This window comes from Kogia breviceps, chromosome 15 (assembly GCF_026419965.1).
Source record: "Kogia breviceps isolate mKogBre1 chromosome 15, mKogBre1 haplotype 1, whole genome shotgun sequence".
In the NCBI taxonomy this organism is placed as follows: Eukaryota; Metazoa; Chordata; class Mammalia; order Artiodactyla; family Physeteridae; genus Kogia; species Kogia breviceps.
In genome coordinates, this window is record NC_081324.1 from 22,341,144 (window position 1) to 22,364,698 (window position 23,555).

At 40.6% G+C, this 23,555-nt stretch overlaps 1 protein-coding gene and 1 long non-coding RNA gene across 4 annotated transcripts; one reads left to right on the forward strand and one right to left on the reverse strand.

The window, feature by feature from the left end:
• Positions 1 to 5,425: 5,425 nt before the first annotated feature.
• On the reverse strand, positions 5,426 to 22,513 carry ELAC1 (elaC ribonuclease Z 1). 3 transcript variants are annotated; one of them, XM_067014614.1, is made up of 5 exons: positions 22,275 to 22,401; positions 20,563 to 20,811; positions 16,336 to 16,500; positions 10,384 to 10,851; positions 5,426 to 8,900 (listed from the first exon to the last, which is right to left on the reverse strand). In XM_067014614.1, the coding sequence occupies exons 3-5, from the start codon at positions 16,490 to 16,492 to the stop codon at positions 8,434 to 8,436; spliced, it is 1,092 nt and encodes a 363-aa protein (XP_066870715.1). In that variant the 5' UTR covers positions 16,493 to 16,500; positions 20,563 to 20,811; positions 22,275 to 22,401; the 3' UTR covers positions 5,426 to 8,433. The 3 variants fall into 3 exon arrangements, with proteins under 3 accessions (XP_066870715.1, XP_066870714.1, XP_058895793.1); XM_067014613.1 differs by having other exon boundaries at positions 20,531 to 20,811; positions 22,275 to 22,362; XM_059039810.2 differs by lacking the exon at positions 20,563 to 20,811 and having other exon boundaries at positions 22,275 to 22,513.
• LOC136792652 (uncharacterized) lies at positions 22,303 to 23,555 on the forward strand. The gene is made up of 2 exons (XR_010836744.1): positions 22,303 to 22,580; positions 23,058 to 23,555. It is a non-coding gene; the product is annotated as an uncharacterized lncRNA (long non-coding RNA).

Consider the following 23,555-nt stretch of genomic DNA (forward strand, 5'->3'; position numbering starts at 1 on the left):
TAATATTTGTTTTTCTCTTTCTGACTTACTTTACTCTGTATGACAGTCTCTAGGTCCATCCACACCTCTACAAATGACCTTATTCCGTTCCTTTTTATGTCTGAGTAATATTCCATTGTATATATGCACCACATCTTCTTTATCCATTCCTGTCGATGGACATTTAGGTTGCTTCCACGTTCTGGCTATTGTAAACAGTTCTGCAATGAACATTGGGGTGCATGTGTCTTTTTGAATTATGGTTTTCTCTGGGTATATGCCCAGTAGTTTTTGTTAATGTGGTAAATAATATTGATTTTCAAATGTTAAACAAAACTGCGATTCTTAAATAAACTCCCTTTGTCAAATGTCTTATTCTTTTTACATGTCACTGGATTCAATTAGCTAATTATTTTCTTAAGAGTTTTTGTGAGAGGAATCAGCCTGTAATTTTTCCTGTCTTTTGATGTCCTTAAGTTGTGGCATCAAGGTTATGCTGACCTTAGAAAATGAGTTGGGAAATGTTCTCTCTTTTTCTGTTTCCTGCAAGTGTCTGTGGAAGAAAGGTATATTTCCTCCTTAATTGTTTAGAATGATTCACTAGTGAAACCATCTAGGCCTGGAGTTTTGTTTTTTTATAAGAAGGGTTTAATCACAAATTCAGTTTCCTTAATAAATAGAAAATGTGAATAGTCCTACATTTTTTCTTGTGTCAGTTCTAGCAAATTGTGTTTTTTACGGAAGCTGTTTTAGTAATTTACTTTAAAATTAAAGTTATTTATATCATCTTCTTTTAACTTATTAAAAGATCTGTAGCCATGTCTCATTTTGCATTCCTGATATAAGTATATTGTAAAAAATACTTTTAATAATTTATCATTGGATCAACTGATGAATGGATAAATAAAATGTGGTATGTCTACACAATAAAATATTATTTGGCCATAAAAAGGATGAAGTAGTGATATAAGCTACAACATGGATTGCATCTTGAGAACATTAAGCTAAGTGAAAAAAGCCAGTCACAAAGGACCACATATTATATGATTCAACTTGTATGAAATGTCCAGAATAGACAAATCTATTGAGACAGAAAGTAGATTAGTAGGTAAAAGTAGATTAGTGGTAGAAAGTAGCTTAGGGCCATGGGGTTTGGGAAGAAAATAAGAGTGAGTACCAAAGGGTACAGAGTTTCTTTTGGGGATAACTGAAAGGTTCTAAAATTGATAGTGGTGACAGTTGCACGACCTCATGAATATATGAAAACCCATTGAATTGTATGGTATGTGAATTATATCTCAATAAAGCAATTAAAATCTATCATTGGTCAGATTAGCTACTCCTTGATCTGAACGTGGTTAGATTCTCCTTCAGTTTTATTCAAAGCAACACATTGGAAACTACCCAACTTGAAAAGAATTTGTTACCCAGTCATTCATGTTTTCACCCCAATACCAATAATTCAATTATCCCCTTCTTTGGTATCCTGGAGCATTGTACAATTGACCCAGTAAGACACTTTGCCTATGCTAGTTCTGAGAAAGATTGATTTTAGGAAATAGTTCATATGAAAGCATGCCTGTATACCTTTAGAAAAGTTTTTGCATATCTCCAGGGGTAAAGATACCCTAGTTTGAAGACCACATGCAGGAGGCTATACTACCTTTCAGTGTAGGTGTATGTGGGAGAAAATCGATCACATTCCAGTAGCTACTAGCCGTGTGAAGATGTGTTCCACATGACCCTTTGTAAGCCAGTTAGGAGCAACACTTGGATTGCTGCCCCAGATGCCCCAGACATGGATATGTCTACAAGGTCAACTCCAGTCCAGGATGTTTGATGGAGATATGGTGTCATTCAGACAAGCCTATGATCTGGAAGCCACAACAATGAGGAGAACAACCTAGACAAAATAGCCTTGGTTTCATTTCGTGACACTGAACTCAGTGTTGCTTAGCTCTACCTGCATCTGCCTGAACAGTTTCTGGCAGTTACAGGGGGATTTATATAGCTGGGAAACTTGATCCTTCGCCTTTCTCCTTTTATTTTTCTGTGGGCGAATTTAATCTTTGTACCTGCTGTGTCTGCTGAGCATGCTGACATCAGAGCAACAGTGTTTCTCAGCTAGCTTTATTTAGGAGCAGAAATATTCTTTACTTTGGATAAACTTAGGCACCCCCTTCAACTTCCTTATCCTCGATGTGACAGCTTTTTAATCCTTAAAAATAAGTCTGTCGAGGGCACCTAAATATCTGTGTCCAGGTGTCAGCTAGAGTTACCCTGTCCTTTAAGATACACGTGAAATCGGCTCAACCCTCTATTACCTCCCCATTCCATGGGTTATGTAAAGGTCAGTGCCCTCCTTACAATCTTCTGAAAATTCCTGGAAGAAGTTTCTTGTGGTCACCCCGGACTCTGCTCCTTCTGAACCGTATTAGTTTGGGACTGTCTCATTCTTTCACTCCTGCTGTCCTTTTCCCACCCAGGTCAACCCAGTCATGGAATTCAGAACTTGTTCTAGTTTGGTGGTGTGAAGTGTTGAGGAGAGATCCCCAAATCCTATGTGTCCAGCAGACTTCAAAGAAAGTTTGCGGAAAATAGAGGGACTTGCTTTCAAGCAACGCAGCCACCATAAAATTGAACATCAGACTTCTGTGTTCTTAAGGTTCTTCTACCGTTTCCCTACCCTGCATGGGGCTCCAGACTCCCACATGGGGCTTGGCCTTCTCCCCTCATTCTTTATATCTTTGTTCTGAGTTTCCCATGCATAGCAAAGGCCAACATCCAACTTTCTCAAGCAGAGAAACTCCTTTTTCCAGCCCTTTCCCTGACTCTAGGTTATCTGTCTGCATATCTTAGGACACCAAGCTAAACCTTTAGAATTAGTATTTATAAAGATTTGCCTCATTTTAAGGTCACAGGGAACCATTCTCTTCCTCCCTATTTTTAGTTCCTCCCTATTTTAGAGATTAAGGGTAGGGATTTTTGCTTTGTTTTTAACATTAATCAGGAAAAATCCCTAGGAGAACAAGGTATCGCATCTTACAGAATAACAGGATGGCAAGGAAAATTGAACCAGTCGCCACTACTTATTGAATGCCTAATTTGTTCCAGGGGCTGAGCTAGGCGCTAGGGCACAAAGGGAAACAAAATCAGACACAGTTCTGCTCTTGTGAAGCTTACAGTGCTAGTGGGAAAGAGAAACATCAACTGAATATTCACAGGAACAAAATGAAAATTTGAAGTGACAGGCAACAGGAATGCGGGGTGCGGGTACTGTTGAGAGTCACATGCGACCTAGCGGGGAAGTCTGGGGAGGCTCCCGGGAGCGTGTGGCTGCAGAGCTGTGAGCAAAAGGGCCGGTAAGGGTTAACTTGGGGAGTGGAGGAAGAGCTCCAGGCCCAGGGAGCAGTCCGTGCCAGGACTGTGCAACAACAGGAGCCTCTGACAAAGGCCGAAAGGCCCACGTGGCTAGGGCTGCACAAACGAGTGGCGCCATGCAGTTAAGGTTAGCTTGGAGGGGAGGGCAAGGCAAGAAGGTTAAAATCTGCGCGCTAGGCTCAGATCTGCATTTTGAAAACAATCTCTCTGTGGTATGGAGAATGGATCGGAATGTTAAGAAGTCTTGAAAGGAACTGTTAACTGCCTGGAGCACCCATCTGGAGACACCAACTGACATAATTATTTGGAGCAGGGTCTTATCTATGTTTATGTGTTTTAATGTAATGTTTAAACTAAATCACACACACACACACACACACACACACACACACACACACACACACACACACACACACACATAAGTAGTTCCAAATACCAAATAGTACTAGGGCTCTTAGGCTTATATAAAACTGTCCTCTGCCTGTCCCTCCCCACATCCCTTGCACTTTCTGCTAAGGATCCTCCACTCTTATTCACCCGGTATTTACTGCCACCTACCCCTTTTAAAAAAACATAACATGGTTAAAGTACTCTTTATTTTTTACTTCGTACTATGGAAGAAAAGAATTTCTCAAACTTACCCCATGTCCCACCGCACCCCCCTTAAACTCTATTCTTATCCTGACAAAGAGTGAACATCACCAGCGTTTCCTTTTTATCCTCCCCATATTAAAAAAAAAAAAAATTCTCATTTAGTACCTAAAAAATCCATGGGTAAGGACAGAATCAATACATTTCACCATAAATTTATATCTTTGTGAAGACAAAAGTTACCTTCACTGTTGCATCTGTCATGAACATATTTGAAGCAGGAAGGATTTCTTTTTTTTTCTTTTTTTTTTTTTTTCCAGTACGCGGCCTCTCACTGTCGTGGCCTCTCCCGTTGCGGAGCACAGGCTCCGGACGTGCAGGCTCAGCAGCCATGGCTCACGGGCCCAGCTGCTCCGCGGCATGTGGGATCTTCCCGGACCGGGGCACGAACCCATGTCCCCTGCATCGGCAGGCGGATTCTCAACCACTGCGCCACCAGGGAAGCCCCAGGATTTTTACCCCTTTAAGAAAGAACGGTCAGATTTTAAGGTGGCATAAGAATATTCAAGGAAATCACAGTTGAATTATATGTGGTTGTTGAAAGACATAATAAAGTTATTTTCACTAGAAGGCAAATATAATCTTTATAAGACAAATGTCTTGGAAGAAAAGTGTTAGAAAAGTCATTAATTGATGATATTCAATATCATCTGTCAATGGAGTAGTGAAACAGGCCTCTCTCATGCTGCTGTGGTTTGCGCTAGAAAACAAGTGGGAGATTCTTACCCAAAGTCCAAAACAGTAAGTCAGATGTTCTGACCTTCAGAGAAATCAATCCTAAGGAAATACTCAGAGATACAAAGATTTATGCCCAAGAATATTCATGATAATATTATTTATAATAATGGAAAACAATCTCAATGCCCCAGAAGTAGGAAAACAGATAAATTATATTACCTCTATAGAATGGAGTAATATAAAATCATTAAATTCATGCTTTCAAAGAACAGTTAATACTGTGAGGAAATGTTCATGTTAAATGAGAAAAACAGTTGAGGTCAACCTACATGTAGAAATATGCATGTGTGTAATATACATAGATCTATAAGCATGTTTAAATAGACATAAAATATTTATACACACCTCAATTTTTCAAAGTGCATAAATAAAGACAGCTTTTTCTCCTCATGTGTTCTACCACTCATATACTTCAGAACCACCTGGGGGTGGTTTTTAAAAACGCAGATTCTTGGGTTCCACCCCAGACCTACTGAATTAGTCTTTGGAATCAGAGCCCAAGGATCTCTGGCTACCTATGCACCCTTGTCTACCTATGTACTACCTTGAGCTATACTGACTCACATCTCGGTTTGAGGATCACTGGACCAAAGCGGTAGCTCTCTGGATGGTGGAATTATGAGTAATCATCTTCTTTTCTTGAATCTTTAAAAAAAATTAACTACTGAGCATATGCTGCTTTTATGTTTAAAAGTTTATTAAAAGTATATTAATGAGGCATGGGTAATTGAAAACAGAGATGATTTGGGGTATATTTGGGCAAGTCTAAATACCTTTTGAGAAACAGAAAGTGCATATTTATTTAAAGTAAGCAAGAACCTATGAATTCCTGACAACTGGAAAGTCAGTTTAAGACAAAGAAAATACTATACTCGGTGTAGATATGGAACTTATTACTTCAATAAATTGTGCAGATAAAAATTATAAATATAATACTTTTCAGAAGTATTAAGAAACAGCATTTAAAAAAAAACACACAAACAGCATTTCTCAGTGTTCCAAGATTCTCCTTGGCAAAAGAGGATTCAGTGATCAAATAAATTTGGGGAACACCACATATTCTAATCTCATCTGGAGTCACATAACCATGAACAAATTACAAGCTCTAGGAAATCCAATTTAAGATTCACTCTTAATTCTAGCTCCACAAATTCTTAGAATGTGTTCTACCATTAAGAACAAATTCTAGGCCAGGAGAGAGTCCAAGAAAGAACTCTCATCATGAACTGATACCATACACTTAATCCAACATATCAATTCGTTCCACATTCCCATGTTCTCTGAGGGCTTAGCCCACACATATTAATAGAGCCTGATTCTAAGGGCTTGAGCTCAAGCCAGCTCTCAAGGAATGCTCAGGAACAGCAAAATTGAGTGGTAGGCTATAAAATCAGAAATACTTGAAGGAACTGCATATTTACTTTGGTTTACCTGTCAGTCTTTAGCACTTAGACAGTGAGCCTGAAATTTTGTCTTACATTCATTTATGTACTCCCAACACAGTGAATGGGGTACCACCAATCAGGCAGCTAAAATTTTTGGACAAATACAGTAATAAAATGGGCTAGGCACAAGTTCTAAACTTTAGGTCAAAAATTTTGTGCATTCATGACATCAAGGCCTCATTTCATTCAATAAATATTTCTGAGTGCATACTATGGGTGGGTATTTCCAAGAATGTAGAAGTGACTAAGATACAATCTTTACCCACAAGAGCTCCAGCTAGTACTAGCCACTCCCTCTTGTACAGGTTTGGGCACACCGCTGGTATCTAATAAATGCTTGTTTGAATTGAGTTCAGAAATCAAGATACACTTTAAGTCTGGTCAACTTTGGTACTTTGGCAGGCCGGGAGCCTAGAGCAGGGCTGAATCAGACCATTCTGGAGACTGCTTCAGAATGACTGAGATATTGAGTAACTAGACCCATCTTGATTATCTATTCTAGGGATTCCAGACCCATCCAGGAGTCAATTTTTACTAGAAAAGCCCCAGGACCCAAAGGAATTTAATAGTATACACCATGACAGCATCTCTGAATAAGTGTACAATAAACGCTCAGGTTCTTGAGATGTTAACAGATAGTATACGGTGAAATATGACTCAGAAAGGGGTTCAATAGAGTTGACAGGCCTCTGTACTTTAGGACTTTATGCCTTGAAGCAATGGGCTATGCTCTTTTTGTACACTGTCTTATTTAATTTTTTCCCTGTCTTTTCAGTGACAATTTTTCACTGTCTTATTCTTATTTTTCCCATTTTTAGAGATGAGCAAGCTAAAGCTCAGAGAGTAAGTAATCTGCTCCAGAGCACACAGGAACCAGCACGAAGTAAAGAATGGGACTCTGAAATCAGGTCTTTCTGGCACCAAAGACTGGCTGGTGATCCCTGAAGCAGTGCTGTTTTTAATGTGTTGATGGGAATGAGAACTCTGCCAGAGGGACACATAGCATACGGGGTTTCCCAAACTGATTTGATTAGGGAATCCTTTTGACTGAATCAGTACTTGAGACTACCTTTCCATTAACACATTTTGAGAAATACTGTGGGCAGATGAGTCAGAGATACCCCATGAAAGACAGAAGGGAGGTGGAAGGCAACTCAGGAAGAAAAGCTATTCTAGAAAGAACATTTACTGAAATTGTGCTCAAAGAAGTATTTATTGGAAAGCGTAAATGCAAGTTGGACAGGTATCATTTTTTAACCTCCAGATTCATAAGCTCCAGCTCATAGCTCATTTATGACAAATAATATTTGATAAGACGTTCCAATTCCAACATATTCACTTAGCTAGCTTTTTAGGATTTGTTGTAGAATGTGACTTACCTCGTAGTTCAACTCAGTATGTCATTAATTTTTGTAAAGTATATTCACAGTGGGAGTGTAAGTATTAACTTGCTGTGCATCTCAACAGGCCTGCAATATGCATTTTTGGATGAGATAATTCTTCCCTGTTTAGGACTGACCAAACATTGTAGGATCTAGCATCCTGGCCCCTACTGACTAAATACCAGTAGTAACCCCCCCTAGTTTTGACAAGAGACATCCCCACAATTTCAAAACTCCATCTAAGGGAGAGTATCACCTCCAACTGAGAACCATAGGTTTAAATCAAACTGGAAAGTTCAATAAAATATTAATTGGAGGATAAACACCTAGCCTGACTCTGCACTCACTATTCAAGCAAAGAATTCAAGACTTAACGTGCCAGCTTCAATCCTTCATATCCAATGTCTCATTACATTTCTCTCTATTCTGTTAATAACATGAAAAGATTCAACACAAACTGCCAAAATACCATTTTTAGCCAGGAGGGCCACGCCCTGCTACTGCTTTGCCAACAATAGCAATAAAGCCGGGCAGAAGCTAAGCCCAGGATTGCATGGCGTATTGGCTACCCTCTGAGGCAGCAGCCACAAAACATGTACACCTGAATAGTCTATCATTTTGTCAAGTGTGGACTTGAAGAAGGATTCTGGTTTTATTCTTTTTCAAGTGATCTATTATCACAAAGCTTGCTCCCTTCTCAATGCTGAGTTAGTTCAGCAATGCAGCCCCATCCTTGTTAGGACTGTCAGGACCCGAATAATTTTAGACCCAAACGACGACGACGACAACAACAAACTTGACTGCTGGTTCAGTAACATATTCACAGACACTCCAGAATGCATTCAGGGACACTGGCTTCATTTCTTGATTGGAATGCCAATCACCATAAAATCTTCTGCTAGAGTCACTTCTTGGAGATCTAACACTGATTCAGCTTGCTTTTTAAGCTCTACGATCCCATCTGTTTCTCCTTCTCTGGCCAAGGCAACTGGTTTGTACCTCTGACTGAAGTGAGTCAGAACGAGCCTCTTTGCTTGGCACAGCTTTGCAAATGCTGCTGCCATGTGTGGCGTGCTGTGGCCGTGTTCCTTCGCTTTGTCCATCTGGGTGTCATCCAAGGTTGCTTCATGGATCAACAGGTCTGCTTCAAAGCACAGCTTCACTCCTCCATCATCCACAACCCCAGAACAGTCACCCAAAATGCAGATTTTTCTTCCAACAATAGGCTTTTTTAAGACATCTTGGGGAGAAATTGTAACTCCATTTTCCAGAACAACAGAAATTCCATTTTTCAGCTTCCCATAGGCAGGACCTGGCGGAACACCTAATGACAGAGGCAGATAACATCTTGTCATGGGAATGGCATTTATGACTTGTTAAGAGAGTCTGTTTCAACAGCACAGTAAACAGCAAATGGAAAAGGCATCCAATTCTTTTCATAATTGTTATAAATATTTTATTACTTGTGGAAAACTGGAATATTTATACATTTTTAAAAGTTCACTGTTGGCGATTGATATTAGCAATGCTGGAGTACTTAAAACATTTCCAAGCACATGTGTCAGATGAGTTTTAAGCTCTTAAGTCCCACTAAAACCTTATTACGGTCAAGATAACAGCCTTGATTCTCTGCTGTGCATGGGGATAACATTATTTGAGAGTGCTGTATTTAATAAGCTCATCTTTGGGTAAAATTAAAGAGCCCATTTAAATGACAAGGTACAAACTAACATAATAAAAAAAAAAACTGTTAGAGGGGATTATCTGGATCACAAGATCAAGCAGAATTTCAGGCAGTTATAAATAATCAATCTTCTTTGTAGATAGGGGCAGTTCCATGTTTACCAAACTGGGCTTAAATCTCATATTAATCGAGAATAACCCCTGATCATCACTCTGGGCAACACACACAAACAAACAGAATGTGTTCACTAATTCCAACACAGATCATGTTTAAAGTTTCCCAATATGACAGTATTTTCACAGGTTTTTCGATAATAAAAATACCTTTGGCCTAAGGCACTTTTCCTCATTACTTAGCATTTTGTTTTAGTTGGGAAAGAAAGAAGACATTGCGTAAATGAAGAAAAGACACACAAAAAAACATCATCATCACCATGTTTTCACAGGCTCTGTTGTAGCCATGCCAAGGAAGGTGGTATGCTGGAGGAATGATGTACCCGGACACTGCTTTGGGAGAGGCGCTGAAGAACTCTCACACACGATGGCCTAGCATGGAGGGGGTATGAAGCCTTCGATGGGCCCCAAGCCAATCTCTGGATGCTTGCTTCCGAGCGTGATGAACCCAGGTATATAAAACTGGTTAAGGCAGTATTCTAAACACCAAATTAACTTAATCAAGGTTGACTGACTAGGCAAAGTCAATAAAGAAGGAAAACCCAGAGAGCAGTTGGTTGGAGTTGCAAGGTTAAGAACTATGGCAAAAAGTCTCTGGCCAAAGATGTCATTGAAAACATATTTCAAAAAGATGACATGAAAAAAATAAAAGCCTAGACCTGAGACAACAGGTCCACTCCACCAACCAAGATAGTAAAAGCTGAAGATAAGACAGATCAAGAATGTGCATCTAGGGAGCTGAAGAGAGAATTCAAATAGATACTTGGTTTTTGCTCTGTATAGCAAATTTTGGCCCCAAGAATTTCCCTTAATAAACAAACTCTGGGCAAAGGAAGTAAGTAGAGAAAATGTCAGTTTTAGGCCTGGGAGACAAGAAAAGGTTTCTATGACACTTCTAACTGCTTTGGTTAACAACAACTCGACTGACGAGGAAGGAAAAAAACACTTACCAAGATCTTTCAGTTTCTGTGCATTGAGTTTACCTGGGCGTTTCTTCTCCACAACTGAAAATCCAAAGGAGGGTATTCGATGAAAGAGGCGAAATGCTTTCACAACAAACTGTTCATCATCAACCAGGAGGTATGAGTTTTCTTCTGAGTCTAACAGGATAGTTCTTCCTTGTCCGTCTTTGGGAGGGTTGTCTGCTTTATCCACGTGTACAAATTCTTTCAGTTCTTCTGTAGGACACTGATCCGCTGTAGGCACCAGCTCATGGACCACATAAGGGAAGACCAACTCCGTGTGAGAAAGTTCCATGGTTTGCCAGATAAAGTCCCGAAGCCCCGCAGGGCCATAGATTTCGATCGGCTGTTTGGTGACCATGGAGCCACTCTGCAGGCTGATTGTGCAGAGGAGGCCAGGAAGGCCAAAGAAATGGTCTCCATGAAGATGCGTGATGAAGATCTTAGTAATTCTCCCTTTTGATTGAGACAGAGAAATAAATTTGGGAATTCTTCAGAAATAAAACCCATACAAAGCTACTTGAAACATGCATAACAACTTACATAGAAAGCAATAAAATGAATTTAGAAGTTCTACTTATCACCATAAACTTATTTCTTTATATTCTTCTACATGATTCTAGAAGCAAGAAAGACAGGTATTATTTCACTAGATGGTTTTAATAAGATATAACTTTTTTTCATAAAACATCTTCAAATTACACAGTGTTACAGTTTTAAGAGTATTTTCCTACACATCCTCTTACTGAAAAAAAAAAGGAAAAAGTGTACCAAAATGATTCATATAAGTTACCAGATAAGCCACAAGTGTTAAAAACATCTGGCAGTTACACTGCCCCCTACTGCTCCCTCTGAGAACAGCAAATATGAATAGTACTTCCAGCATAAAAATGTTCCCCTGGCTCCAACGGACTGGACCAGTGCCTGAATTCAAAATTGCCTTTTAAGGACTCCACACTGGACAGAGATTAACTAACCAAGCCAGAGCCTGCTTGTCTGGGTGAGGCTGAAGAAGGAGAAAAAGGGGGATGAGGGAGGGAGAAGAAAGGAAGGAGGGAGAAGGAGGGAGGTGGAAAGGGAGTGGGGTGAAGAACCGAGGGGGAGGAAGTGGGCAATAGATGCAGAGTGCAGTTTAGAGGGTAGATCCCCCATGGTGCTATGTAAAGGCATGTGGGCCCCTCCCTTTCTCTCAATCTGAACTAATACAACAGCTTTTCCAGTGCATACTGACTTAGGTTGTAACTTGAGTTAGCCATTGGTAAACTGAATTTACTCCTGGTATGTGGCAGGATGCCACATCAACATTTTTCTCAGATGCACCACAAGGCCTTTTAAAAGCAACAATCACAATTAACACATTTTTAGTATAGCAGTGGCTTCCAGTCCTAGCTCATGGCCCACCCATTTCAAACATTTGATACCATAAAAGAATAGGAACAGTTTATCGATGCCATAAAAGAACAGGAATAGTTTATTGTGATGGGATTTGTCCTGTGACATCTAGGTAACAGTGTTCTCCAAGCGAGTGTTCCCAGTGTTACTATACCAAGCCAGGCCCCTGTGGCAGAGAACAGACTGCGCAGAGGCTGATCTTGAACCTTGAAAATCGCCAGGAGGCACGCTAGAAGTTTCCTCAACAGGCTTTTTGTTTTCTCTTTTTAGTCCTCGTTTTTGCAGTTTTTTGACTTCTGGAACCCTTTCCTTTCCCCCTTCCTGCTGTCTGGGCTGCCAGCACACCCCCAAGTGTGACCTGAGGACTCAACAGACAAAAGAACTACAACAGTTGTTGAGTCTCACGCTGACCTCAAAACTGCCAAATCAGACTTTCTGGGCCTCTCCCTATCAACTGCAAAACACAGCCAAAACTGAACACCAAAACAATCTGTGAACTCAAAGCAAGTGAGATAAATTAAGTAAGAAAAGGTACTTCCCACAGATATCACAGTTTCAGGGAAGACAAACATTTCATTTTTCAAGAAAGTTGATTTCAGAGGGAGAAGGAATGGCAACCACAATTATCAAAGGTAAGAGGAAGCTATCAAATGAAAAAAGAAAAATGCATCACTTCCCTTTCACTTAAGATCATGAAAGTTACCAGGGAAAATGTCATCCATATAGGAGTAGAATACTAAGCATCCTCTAAGGCATAATGCAGTGATATTTACTGCCGTAGGAAAATGACTGCAATACATTGTTCATACTTAATATTCAGTTGAAAAAAAGCAGGTCACACCAAGTATAGTTTGTTTCCATTTATGCAAAATTATACACAAACACACACACAAACACATCTACACCATTACCATATCTACATGTATAGAAAATTCACCAAAGAGAGGGGGATTTAGGCTTTTCTTATTTATATTTTTCTGCTTTGTTTGAACTTTTACAATGAGCATGTATACTTATTATAATCATTTTTTAAATTATACTTTTATAATATTTTTGTAATCATTTTTGAGGAAAAAAGGCTTAAGCTCACTCTTTAAAATTATGAAAAAAATAGATATGGCAAACCTACACTTTTTAATCAGATGCTTGCATATTAGGACCAAGGAAACTTGCAAGAAGTATATCTAGAGAAACAGAAAATACTTCCTCATGAAACCCATAAAACATTATTACCCCAGGAGGTAGTATAAGTTAAAAGGGCTTCAATGACTCCAATAGTGATAGGTCCATATTGGGTTATTGAGAGAAACCAAGATGTTTTGAGGGTGCTGCATTCCAGGTTGAGACAGGGGCTTTTGAAGGGCTAGAGTGTCTCAGCTAATGTTCTGGCATTACCATATCACCCTCCTCTCTGAAGCCAGGAAATTTTTTCTTAAGTCAACAAAATTTTGTAAACTAAAGGTTCCTTTAGATTTTATTTTTTGCCAAACTTTTATTTTGAAAAGCTCGACCTTTGTGAACTGTTTAAAAAAATATATAAAATAGCTGTAAAATATAAAACACTAGAGAAAGGTATTGTGGCAGACAGAGTTAAGGTGGTACATGGGTATCACCATGGCCCCTGCCTCCTGCTGTTCATATCCTACTATAATTCCTTCCCCTTGAGTGTGGGTGGAACTGGGGACTTACACCTAACCAGCAAAATATGGCACAAGGATGCAATACGATTATGTCATTTACAAGACTCCATCTTGCTGGCAGACTTGCTCTGGAGTCTCTCTCCCTTGCTGGCAGTAATAGAGCAACCTACCCTGAAGCAGAAACCCCCATGATGAGAACTATAGGAGGCCTCTAGTTGCTGCAGGCAGCCTCAGTCCTACAACTACAAGGATTCTGCCGACAACCTGAGTGAGCACTGAAAAGAGATTCTTCCCCTAGTGGAGACTATGATGAGACCACAGCCCTGGCCAAGACCTGGATTGCAGCCCAGTGATACCCTGAAGCAGAGAATCCAGCTAAGCCAGGCCCGAACTCCCTGACCCACAGAAACTATGAGATAATAAATGCAAATAACCCACTAAATTTATAATCTGCTATGCAGCATTAGATAACTGATACAGGTACTAAATAAAAAGTGAAGACTTACCCTACACCCAAACCTCTTAACACAACAGTTACTTGTTTCTATTTCAATCACCCTGACACCTTAACCCCTACTCTCTAAACTGTTAAATATTACAGCCTCTACTCTGGCATGTGGAGGCATGTTCTCCTGAAAGGAACCCCTGTGTGATCCAAGGGACGTAAAGCATAATACCTGCTCTGACCTCAGGGTTTCAACATAAGACAGTATATAATTAGCGTTGAACTGTGTACACCTCAAGGCCATGTGTCCCAAGTGCATTAGTCCCTTCTTCCAACAGCTCTTCTCCTAACTCCCAATCTTGGTCTGGGACATCATCACCTGTAACTTGTAATAATTCTTCACTTCTTCACATACTAGACATTTACTCAGTCACCACCTCCTGTTGGCTCTATAAGTATCTCTTTGAGTCTCTCATCTTCATCCTTATCCCTACTTCCTGCTTCAACATCTTCATCTTCTCTCTCTCTCTCAGGTGAATGCCACTGCCTTGGAACTGGTCTCCTGATGCCAATCTCTCTCTCCCAATATATTTGCCGTTGGAAAACTGTCCTAAAACACAAATCAGACCATGTCATTGCTCGGCTTAAAATTTTTTTTTTTTCGGCTTAAAATTTTATAATGATTCCTTGTTGCCAATAGAATAAGGTCCAGATACCTTAGAATACCACAGGAGTCCTCACAGTCTGCCCTTACTTACTTCCTTAAGCATTCTTACCTCTCATCTATCTAGCCAAGTACTCAAAGTTCTGGATAGCTTAATATTCCCCAAACATGTCATTTCTCTCCTAGAAACTCTTGCTCACTTTGTTGTCTGTTCCTTGAAGGTCCATCCCTACTTCTCACCCCAGAGAAACTTCTATTCATCTCTTACATCCTAGCTCAACTGTTACCATCTCTAGGTTGCTTTCCCTGAACACACAGATACAATTAGTGTCCCCCTCCTTAGTGCTTCAAAAGTAGTTAGAAAACACCTCCATTATTCTTACTTATCAAATTACACAATGACTGTTTGCATGTCAGGTTTCACCACCAGACCAAGGAATCCTTGAATGATAGAAGTATACTTCCTTTAGTCATCAAATGCTAGGTACTGTGATGAGTGGTAGGAATTTCAATAACTACCATTTATCAAGACCTAACAAGTGAGAAGCACTGTACTAAGTGCTGAACATCTTATTCATGCATTAACTTAACAGATATTACTAGGCATCTACTAGGTATGTAAGTGATCACTGAGTTTACTTTATTGTACAGGGAAATAAACAGTGATCACAGAAACAACTATTTAAATAATATAATTTAGATACTGATGATGCTAAGAAGTCAATAAAAATAGCACAAAATAGTAGAATGCCTGGGGTGAGGAGAAATTACTTAACCCCAGGGGTTCAGCCTTTGAGAAGACAGCATTTCAGCTAAGATTTTTTTTTTTTTTTTGCTGTACGCGGGCTTCTCACTGTTGTGGCCTCTCCCGTTGCGGAGCACAGGCGCCAGACGCGCAGGCTCAGCGGCCATGGCTCATGGGCCCAGCCGCTCCGCGGCATGTGGTATCTTCCCAGACCAGAGCACGAACCCGCGTCCCCTGCATCGGCAGGCGGACTCTCAACCACTGTGCCACCAGGGAAGGCCTGAGCTAAGATTTAACTGATGAGAAGGAGATAACCACACAGAGAAGGGATTATTATATACAATTCTCACAACACCCCTTCTAAGTCGAGTTTTTAACCCCATTTTAAAGGTGAGGAAAGTAAAGCTTAAGCTGGCTGATCTGCTAAGGTAATAAGCTGAGACACAGCTGGGACTGGAACGCTGGTCTGCCTGACTCTGGGCCAAGGCTCTGGTGAACACTGTACTCTTCAGTCTGCCTGGTGCTAAGCTCACTCTGTTCCTTCCCTATGGCTGGAATGCCCTTCTTCTCCCCAGCCCAGGGAACCCTTCCTCTTCCTTTAACAACTCACAGGTCACCTTCTCTGAGAATGACTCCAAGTGGAAAAGAACATTTCACTCCGCAGAACATCTATCACCCCTTTTATTCTCTCATGATACTTATACCTATCTCCTGGTGGAAATAAGTATGTTCCTTTGCTTGGGCAGCGTCTATTTAATATGCCTGATGTAACCCACTCCATCCTCCATGCCCTAAGCCTATAGAAATCCTTGCTCTAAACGTTTACAGGAAGAATGAAAAGTAAATATATAAATAAGGAAGGAAGGAAGGAAAGAAGGAAGAAAGATAGTTTAGTGGGCCAGATACCTCAGCGCCTTCCAAGTATTGCCAGGGCTCCAGCACTGAAATGGAGTGCAACTGTCAGGGCTGTTTCTAAGCAAAAGGCCCAAGGAGAGCCAAGAAAATGAAGCAGAACAAGAGACAGCCTTAATGAGAGAGCTGAATGCACACTAACCTGCTTTAAGTTGGCTTTTCATAAGCTGTGTCTGGGTTCCCTCCCCACAGTCAAAGAGCCAGCACTCGCCTTCACACCGAAGGACCAGAGCAGAGGCACCCCGGGTTGGGGATGGGTATGCTGCGCCTGTCCCCAGAAATGTCACATCCATAGACATCTTCCACCCTGGAACGAGAAGATTCCTTAGGGATTATTACACAAAATCACCAAAAACAGGTTCTTGTGAGTTTTACTATTACCTATGTTTTGGTTATTAAGAATAGTTTGGATTCCAGTTCTCTAATAGTTTTCCACAGAAATCTGAAGACTTTAGTAACTCTTAATCAGTTAAAACCAGAAATTACCAAACCTTGTATGACTGCTCACACAAACAAAAATAAATTTTAAAAAAGCCAAACCCAGTCAATTGATAACTATAATTGAATTCCAACTATATGACATTCTGCAAAAGGCAAAACTATGGGAATGGTAAAAACACAGTGCTTTGATTCTACAAGGTGGGTACTATATCATCCCCATTTTAGAGATGGGGAGGCTGAGGCACAGAGAGGTAGTGACTTGCCTAGGGTCCCACAGCTAGTAAGTGGCAGAGCTGGGATTCAGATACCAGGACACTAGCTCCAGGGCAACTCTATCATGTCACCTTCTGTCTTAAGCATTCCTTATGTTGTAGCTTTATTATCCATAACAAAGGTCCAGGTGACACCTTACTTTCAGATGTCTAGCCTCTAGAATTGTGCAAGAATAAATTTCTGTTGTTAAAAAAAAAAGGACAGTGGTTTGGGGGAAGGGAGGGAGGGATGAATAGGTGGAGCACACGGGATTTTTAGGACATGGGATTTAGCACATGGGATTTTTTAGCAAAACTATTCTGTAGGACACAGTAAAGACAGAAACAGGTCATTGTACATTGGTCAAAACCCATAGAATATACAGCACAAAGAGTGAATGAACCCTAATGTAAACTTTAGTTAATAATAATGTATCAGGGAACCAGATCCCACGTGCATGCCACAACGAAGAGTTCACATGCCACAACTAAGGAGCCCACGAGCTGCAACTAAGGAGCCTGCCTGCCACAACTAAGACCCAGTGCAACCAAATAAATAAATAAATAAATATTTTAAAAAATTATCTATCAATATTGGCTCATTACTACCACACTAATGTAAGTTGTTAATATTAGTGGAAATTGGGGGGGGAGTGGGTATATAAGAACTCTGTACTTTCTGCTTATTAATTTTTTTAAAAAGTCTTTCTAATAAATAAACAATTCTAGTGAGACTCTGGGCAAGAGCTGGAATTTAAATATGCTCACTAAGTGATATCTCTGGTGCCCGTGGTGAGCAGCCCTTTCTCTGAACCATCATAAACCAGAGCAATGCTCCACAACACTCTACAGTAATGCTAATACCACACAGTAATGGTGAGTGAATGTCTCACTCCCCTAATAATAGAGTCCATGAGGGGTTAGCACCTGGGCATCTGATCTTATAAGTGATCAGCAATAACCTGTTGAGTGTGTAGATTTCTGCCAACTCCTGAGATCTCTTTTTCCTTTACTACTTTTGGGCACCTCTATCTCTGATATACTTCTGTGATAGGAGATATGTATGCATCAAATAAAATAAGCACAAACTCAAACTTATATATCAATATAACCAATTATAGAGCATCCACATTGATGGCAGGGAAGAAAACAAACATGTAAGTTTAAGAAAAACTACTAAAACAAGAAAATTTGACAGCAAGCTGGATAAATATATCATCTATAGGGAAAAAAATCTATCAAAAACTTTTCTCAGTCCTAGCAATAACCAGATAAAAATAAAAATGCAGAAAAAACCCCTCAGTCACAAGAGAAAAAGAAACCTTATAAAATAACTAGATAGTAGGAAAGGAATAGACCCTAAAAGACCCAAAAAGAGATACACATTAGCTTCCCTGATAGGAAGATTTACTATCACAGAAATATCTATCTTTTCATAATTAATGTATATATATATTTAATGTAAATTCTATCAGATTTCCAGTGGGATTTATCTTGGAACAAAAGCAACCCAAAGATCACATGGAAGAAAAAATACATGTCTAAGAATGGGCAAGAAAAGTACACAAAGCATTGAGTAGTGACTTAACTTTTCTAGATATTAACACTTACTACACTAATCAGGCATAAAGAAAACAGAATAATATTGGCACAAAAATAGAGGTGACAGAGAAGGGACCGTCCAGAAATAAACCCAGGTACGTACAGAAATCAATATACAACAAAAGTGTAAAAAGGGTGGCTTTTTAAATGAACAACACTGACATAATTGGCTATTTCTGCAGAAAAAAGCAAAGCAAGATTCTTATTTTGCATTGTGTATAAAAATACATTCCATATGGTTTAGAAATATCAATGTGAAAGGTCCAAAAAAAATGGTCAAAAAATTAGGAGAATATGTATATAACTTTAGGGATGAGAAAGCCCTTACTGGCAAGACATGAAACCCAGAAATTTTTTAAAACGACATTTTTACTACACAAAAACTTTCATATATCAAGATTCTTAAAGTCAAGGACCAAAAAAAACACCTGGAGAAAACTGTACTGTATGATAAAGGGTTAATGCCCCTAAGAAATGGTCCAAGTAAATGCATTAATAAAAACAAAAAAACTGATAAAATAGAAAAATAAGCAATGAATATACATAGGAAATTCATAGTAGAAATCCAAACGGCCAATAAGCATGAAAAGTGCTCAGTCACCCAGTAGTTAGAAGAAATGCAAATTGAAGAAAAAGAGACATTATTTTCCACACATCAGCTGGCAAATATTAATGCTATCCAGTGCTTACCAAGACAAGGGAAAATGGGTACCTGCATTTTACTAGTGGTGTTAGTATGAATTGCTATTATGTTCTGGCAGAGTAATCTGGCAATATATATTACCAATAATAATGATGCTGCTAATAGCAACATACTTTAACCCAGCAATCCCATTTTTGGGAATCGACCTTACAGAAATAAAGGATCTTTGTACAAGTATGTTTAATGTGCTACTTTTAAGGTGGCTAAAATTTGGAAACCATCTGTATATATATATATATATATATATATATACATATATATACATACATATATGTATATATATATATATCAATAGGGAGACAACTGAATATTTTATTGTATATTCATATCATGAACTATTTATTCTACAGTTCAGTCAGGTCTGCAACTCTTGTCCTGAAGGGATGACAATGAGAAAAGTTACAGACGGCTAAGGCATAATCTCATTTTTATAACAATGCCCAAACCCCTACATTATACAAGACAGTCTGGTGAGGAAGAATATACACCATATTGCTAATATTGGTTATCTCAGGGGTGATTAAAATGATGGTGGTGATAGTGGAGATTATTAACATTTCTTTTAAATCTTCGAATTGATTTTGGTTGCAATAAGCAGCATTTCATTTATTTATTTGATTTTAATTTATTTTAGATTTAATTTACTTAATATTGATGATTTTTAAATGTGTCATAATGCTTAACATGCTCTTCTAACTACATATCACCTGATCTCCCTTTCTATTTGGGGATACAGTCACCTCACACAGCAGGTGGGTGGTACATCTCTCCACCCCCCCACACAAGCCTTTAGGTTATTGCTAGTGTCCTTTCCATGTGTCACTCCACATTTTCACTTCCAAGATCAAGACTTCCTCTGATAATATATGCAGAGGCTTTCTTATTGGATTGCAGTTTGCAAGAGGTGGAAGAATACACAGAATGTAGAAAGTTGAAAATTTAAGGTAATAAATGCAGAAAGTATAATAGAATATAATCACTTTGCATGTGTAACAAATAATAGATCTAAGGCAGTGGTACAGAACCCAGGAGAGTATGAGAGTATTAGAATCACCTAGAGAGCTTTTAAAACATATCAATGATTGGGCTCCATCCCAGAACAATTAAACAGGAAATTCTGCAAGAGACCTGTGTTTTAGAATTAAAAAAAAAAAAATTCTTCCCCTCTGATTCTAACATGCAGTCAGTTTTGAGAACCACTTAGTGAAAGGCTAATGGAGAACTATAATGGATGGATCTGGCTGACGTGAGCTCACCAGTCAACTAGTCAATCATTTTTTTAAAAAACTTTTGTTATGAAAAATTTCAAACACAGATTAATATAATGCACTGTCACATACCCATCACCAAGCTTCAACAATTATCAACTCACGGTCAATCCTGTTTCATCTTTATCCCTCACCCATCGTCTAAGAATACTTGACAAGTGGTATTATTGGGTACTTCCATCAGGGAGCACACGCTGTCTTGCTGTCTCTCTTTTTCTGACGTTAACAGCCACTAATGATCATTTCCAGGATCAATTATTTCATTAGGGGTTGCCAAGGTGATATTCTCTCATTCCTTCTGTAGTTATTAGCTGGCATCCTTCTGTAATTCCCTGATCAATTAGTTAGTCACCCTGCAATACAATTTGTACGGAAAAGGTCCAGTGATCAATCTTGACACCACAAAGAGAGACAAGACCTAATCCAACTCCTGATGCGATGTAATATTAAGTACACAGTAATTTAGGAGGTTTTCTTGCCAAAAAGTATAACCTGCATCTGGAAAAGGCTGTCATCTAAATACCAGCTTATTAAAGGACACCACAAGGATGGAAAAAGCAAAATTCAGTATGTAAGAAACATTACAGGACAAATGACTTGGCTTCTTTAACAAGTGAAATACAAGGAAAAACAATAATAAAGAGGAAGGAGATGAAGAGGTATGAGCTGTCAACCAAGTGCAGCATGTGTAGCTTGTTTGACTCCTGATTTGGACAACCAGATAATGGGAGAAAAAAAAGAGACAATAGGGGATACGTAATCCTTCACTGGATAGATGGTAACATGAAATTCTTATGAGATTGATAATGGTTTTATATTTAAGGAGTTACTGTGTTCTATAAACATAAACAAGTATTTAATGGATGAAACGGTACATTTAGATTTACTTTAAAATAATCCAGTGGGGGTTAAGGTACCAGATGAAACTGACTGATTGTGAGTTGGTACACTCAGTACACGATTCCTTTTGTATATATTTGAAAGTTTCCATAATAAAAAGTTGAAAAACAAGCCAAATAATCAACTCTTCCACTAGGTCGGAAGTAATCATAAGTTAATTTATTTAATCAGTGGTGCATGTTTTGTGACATGCACCATTCTAAGCACTAGGAAATAAGTGAACAAACCAGATTTTGATCCCTATCTTTTTGGACAAACAAACAAAAAAAACCCAGCCTCTTGCTTTCTCATGACTATGAACCACTTTGGAGAAAGTGCACAATCCGGGCGAGAAGACAGCACACGATCGATCGCAGTACTGTCACTTGACACTCTGGGCCAGTGGCTCTCACTCCCGGCTCCATATCACAAACACCTGGTGATTCTGGGGCCTCAGCACTTGGAAGGCTTCCCAGAAGATTCTGAAGGCTGCCGGGTTCAGAACGAGTTTCTAGGCAGGCAGTGCCAACCCTGCAATCACCCAGTGGTGCAGGTAGGGCAGCTACTGCCAGCCTCCATTTCAGAGATGAAAAAAGCGTGGCCCGAGAGATAGAGTGAGCGGCCAAGGCCGAGCCAGGGCCAGAGGCCAGGTCTCCAACCGTTGGCCAGCCAAGCCTCTCCTCCAAGTCAGCATCAGTGTAGCAAAAGGAGGGGTGGGCGCCGGCTGGAGCGCCGGGCGACTGAGGACCCCGTCTGGGGGTGGGGGTGGACAAGGCGCGTCCTCGCTCCCCGGCGCTCCCGGGCCTGGGTCCTCTGCTCCGGTCCCGGCCCGCGAGTCCGCAGGAAGCGCGCCCTCAGCCCGCTCGGCGGGCGCGTGGGAGACCTCGGCGGCGCAGACCCTGGCCCGCCCCCCTCCAGCGCGCCCTGCCCCACTCACCCACTCCCCGAGACCCGCGGCAAGAGCCGAGGGAGGCGCAGGCCCGCAGTGAGGCCCAGCCGTCCACGGGGAGACGACGCGCGCGGGCGGAAGTGCGCCGCCGGCCGTGCCCGCGTGAGGCAGCTCTAGGAGGTGCCGGAGGTCCGCGCTCGGTGGTTCCCGCCGGAGCTCAACGGCACCTGGAGGCCGGTCAGCGGCCCCGGGCATCCGCTCTGTCCTGCAGTGGGACTCCCTCTCCTTCACTCGCCCGCACCAGCGCGCTGGGTTCGATGGTGGAGGTAACCCGTGAGGACCAGAGCCCCCAAGGTGAAAAACGTCTACTGTTCAGCTTTTTGTTTTCCGTGTCATGTTTTCAAACAAGAGTGTTCTCCCAGATGCTTTGCTCTGGCGTATCTTTGTGTAAAGTCTGTTCTTTCGTGCGGATGAATCGTTCTATCTTAATCACTAAATCTGAAAGTGTAAGGTTGCGCTGCCTTAGAATCAGAGTTCATAACAGCTTTACTATAGATCCTGAGTCTCCGCTCCATTTCACTTTGCCATTCCAGGGATACAGCGGAATGTTTGCTGAAAATCTGAAGCTGCCTGTGCTGTGGGAATGTTTGCTGAAAATCTGAAGCGGCCTGTGCTGTGCACGCACGAGCGTCGCAGGTGTGTTCACTTAGTGAACGCACCGCATAGCCTGCTGGACGCGCGAGTTTAGAGTCGGGGCCTAAACTGCGTGTAGTGACTATAAACCACGGGGAAAACACTCATTGATTTAAATCCCAATTTTCAAATTTTCAGGCTTGGGACTTCCCTGGTGACGCAGTGGTTAAGATTCCCCCTGCCAATGCAGGGAACACGGGTTCGAGACCTGGTCCGGGAGGATCCCACATGCTGAAGAGCAAATAAGCCCGTGTGCCACAACTACTGAGCCTGCACTCTAGAGCCTACGAGCCACAACTACTGAGCCCATGTGCCACAACTACGGACGCCCGTGCACCTAGAGCCTGTGCTCTTCAACAAGAGAAGCCACCGCAAGGAGAAGCCTGCACACCGCAACGAAGACCTAACACAGGCAAAATATAATAATAATAATTTTAAAATTTCATGCTCTTATGCAGTGCTAGATGCACTGGTATTTGCTCACATGCTCAAAGTGGTCAAAGTATCCAACAGCTTCACAACAGGAATAGAAGTGCTGTGGATGTGAGGTTTTTAAAACTACCTGGATAGAGGGATCAAGATCCCATCCTCCCCCCGACCCTGACTGCTTTGCTCAATAAACCATTAGATCATTTA

What these genes read in the sequence shown, in the direction of transcription:
- ELAC1 (XM_067014613.1), bottom strand. An exon ending in GAAAAGCCAACTTAAAGCAG is followed by an intron (nt 10,852 to 16,335) that starts GTTAGTGTGCAT and finishes CTCAATCAAAAG; the next exon opens with GGAGAATTACTAAGATCTTC. An exon ending in ACAGAAACTGAAAGATCTTG is followed by an intron (nt 8,901 to 10,383) that starts GTAAGTGTTTTT and finishes CTCTGTCATTAG; the next exon opens with GTGTTCCGCCAGGTCCTGCC.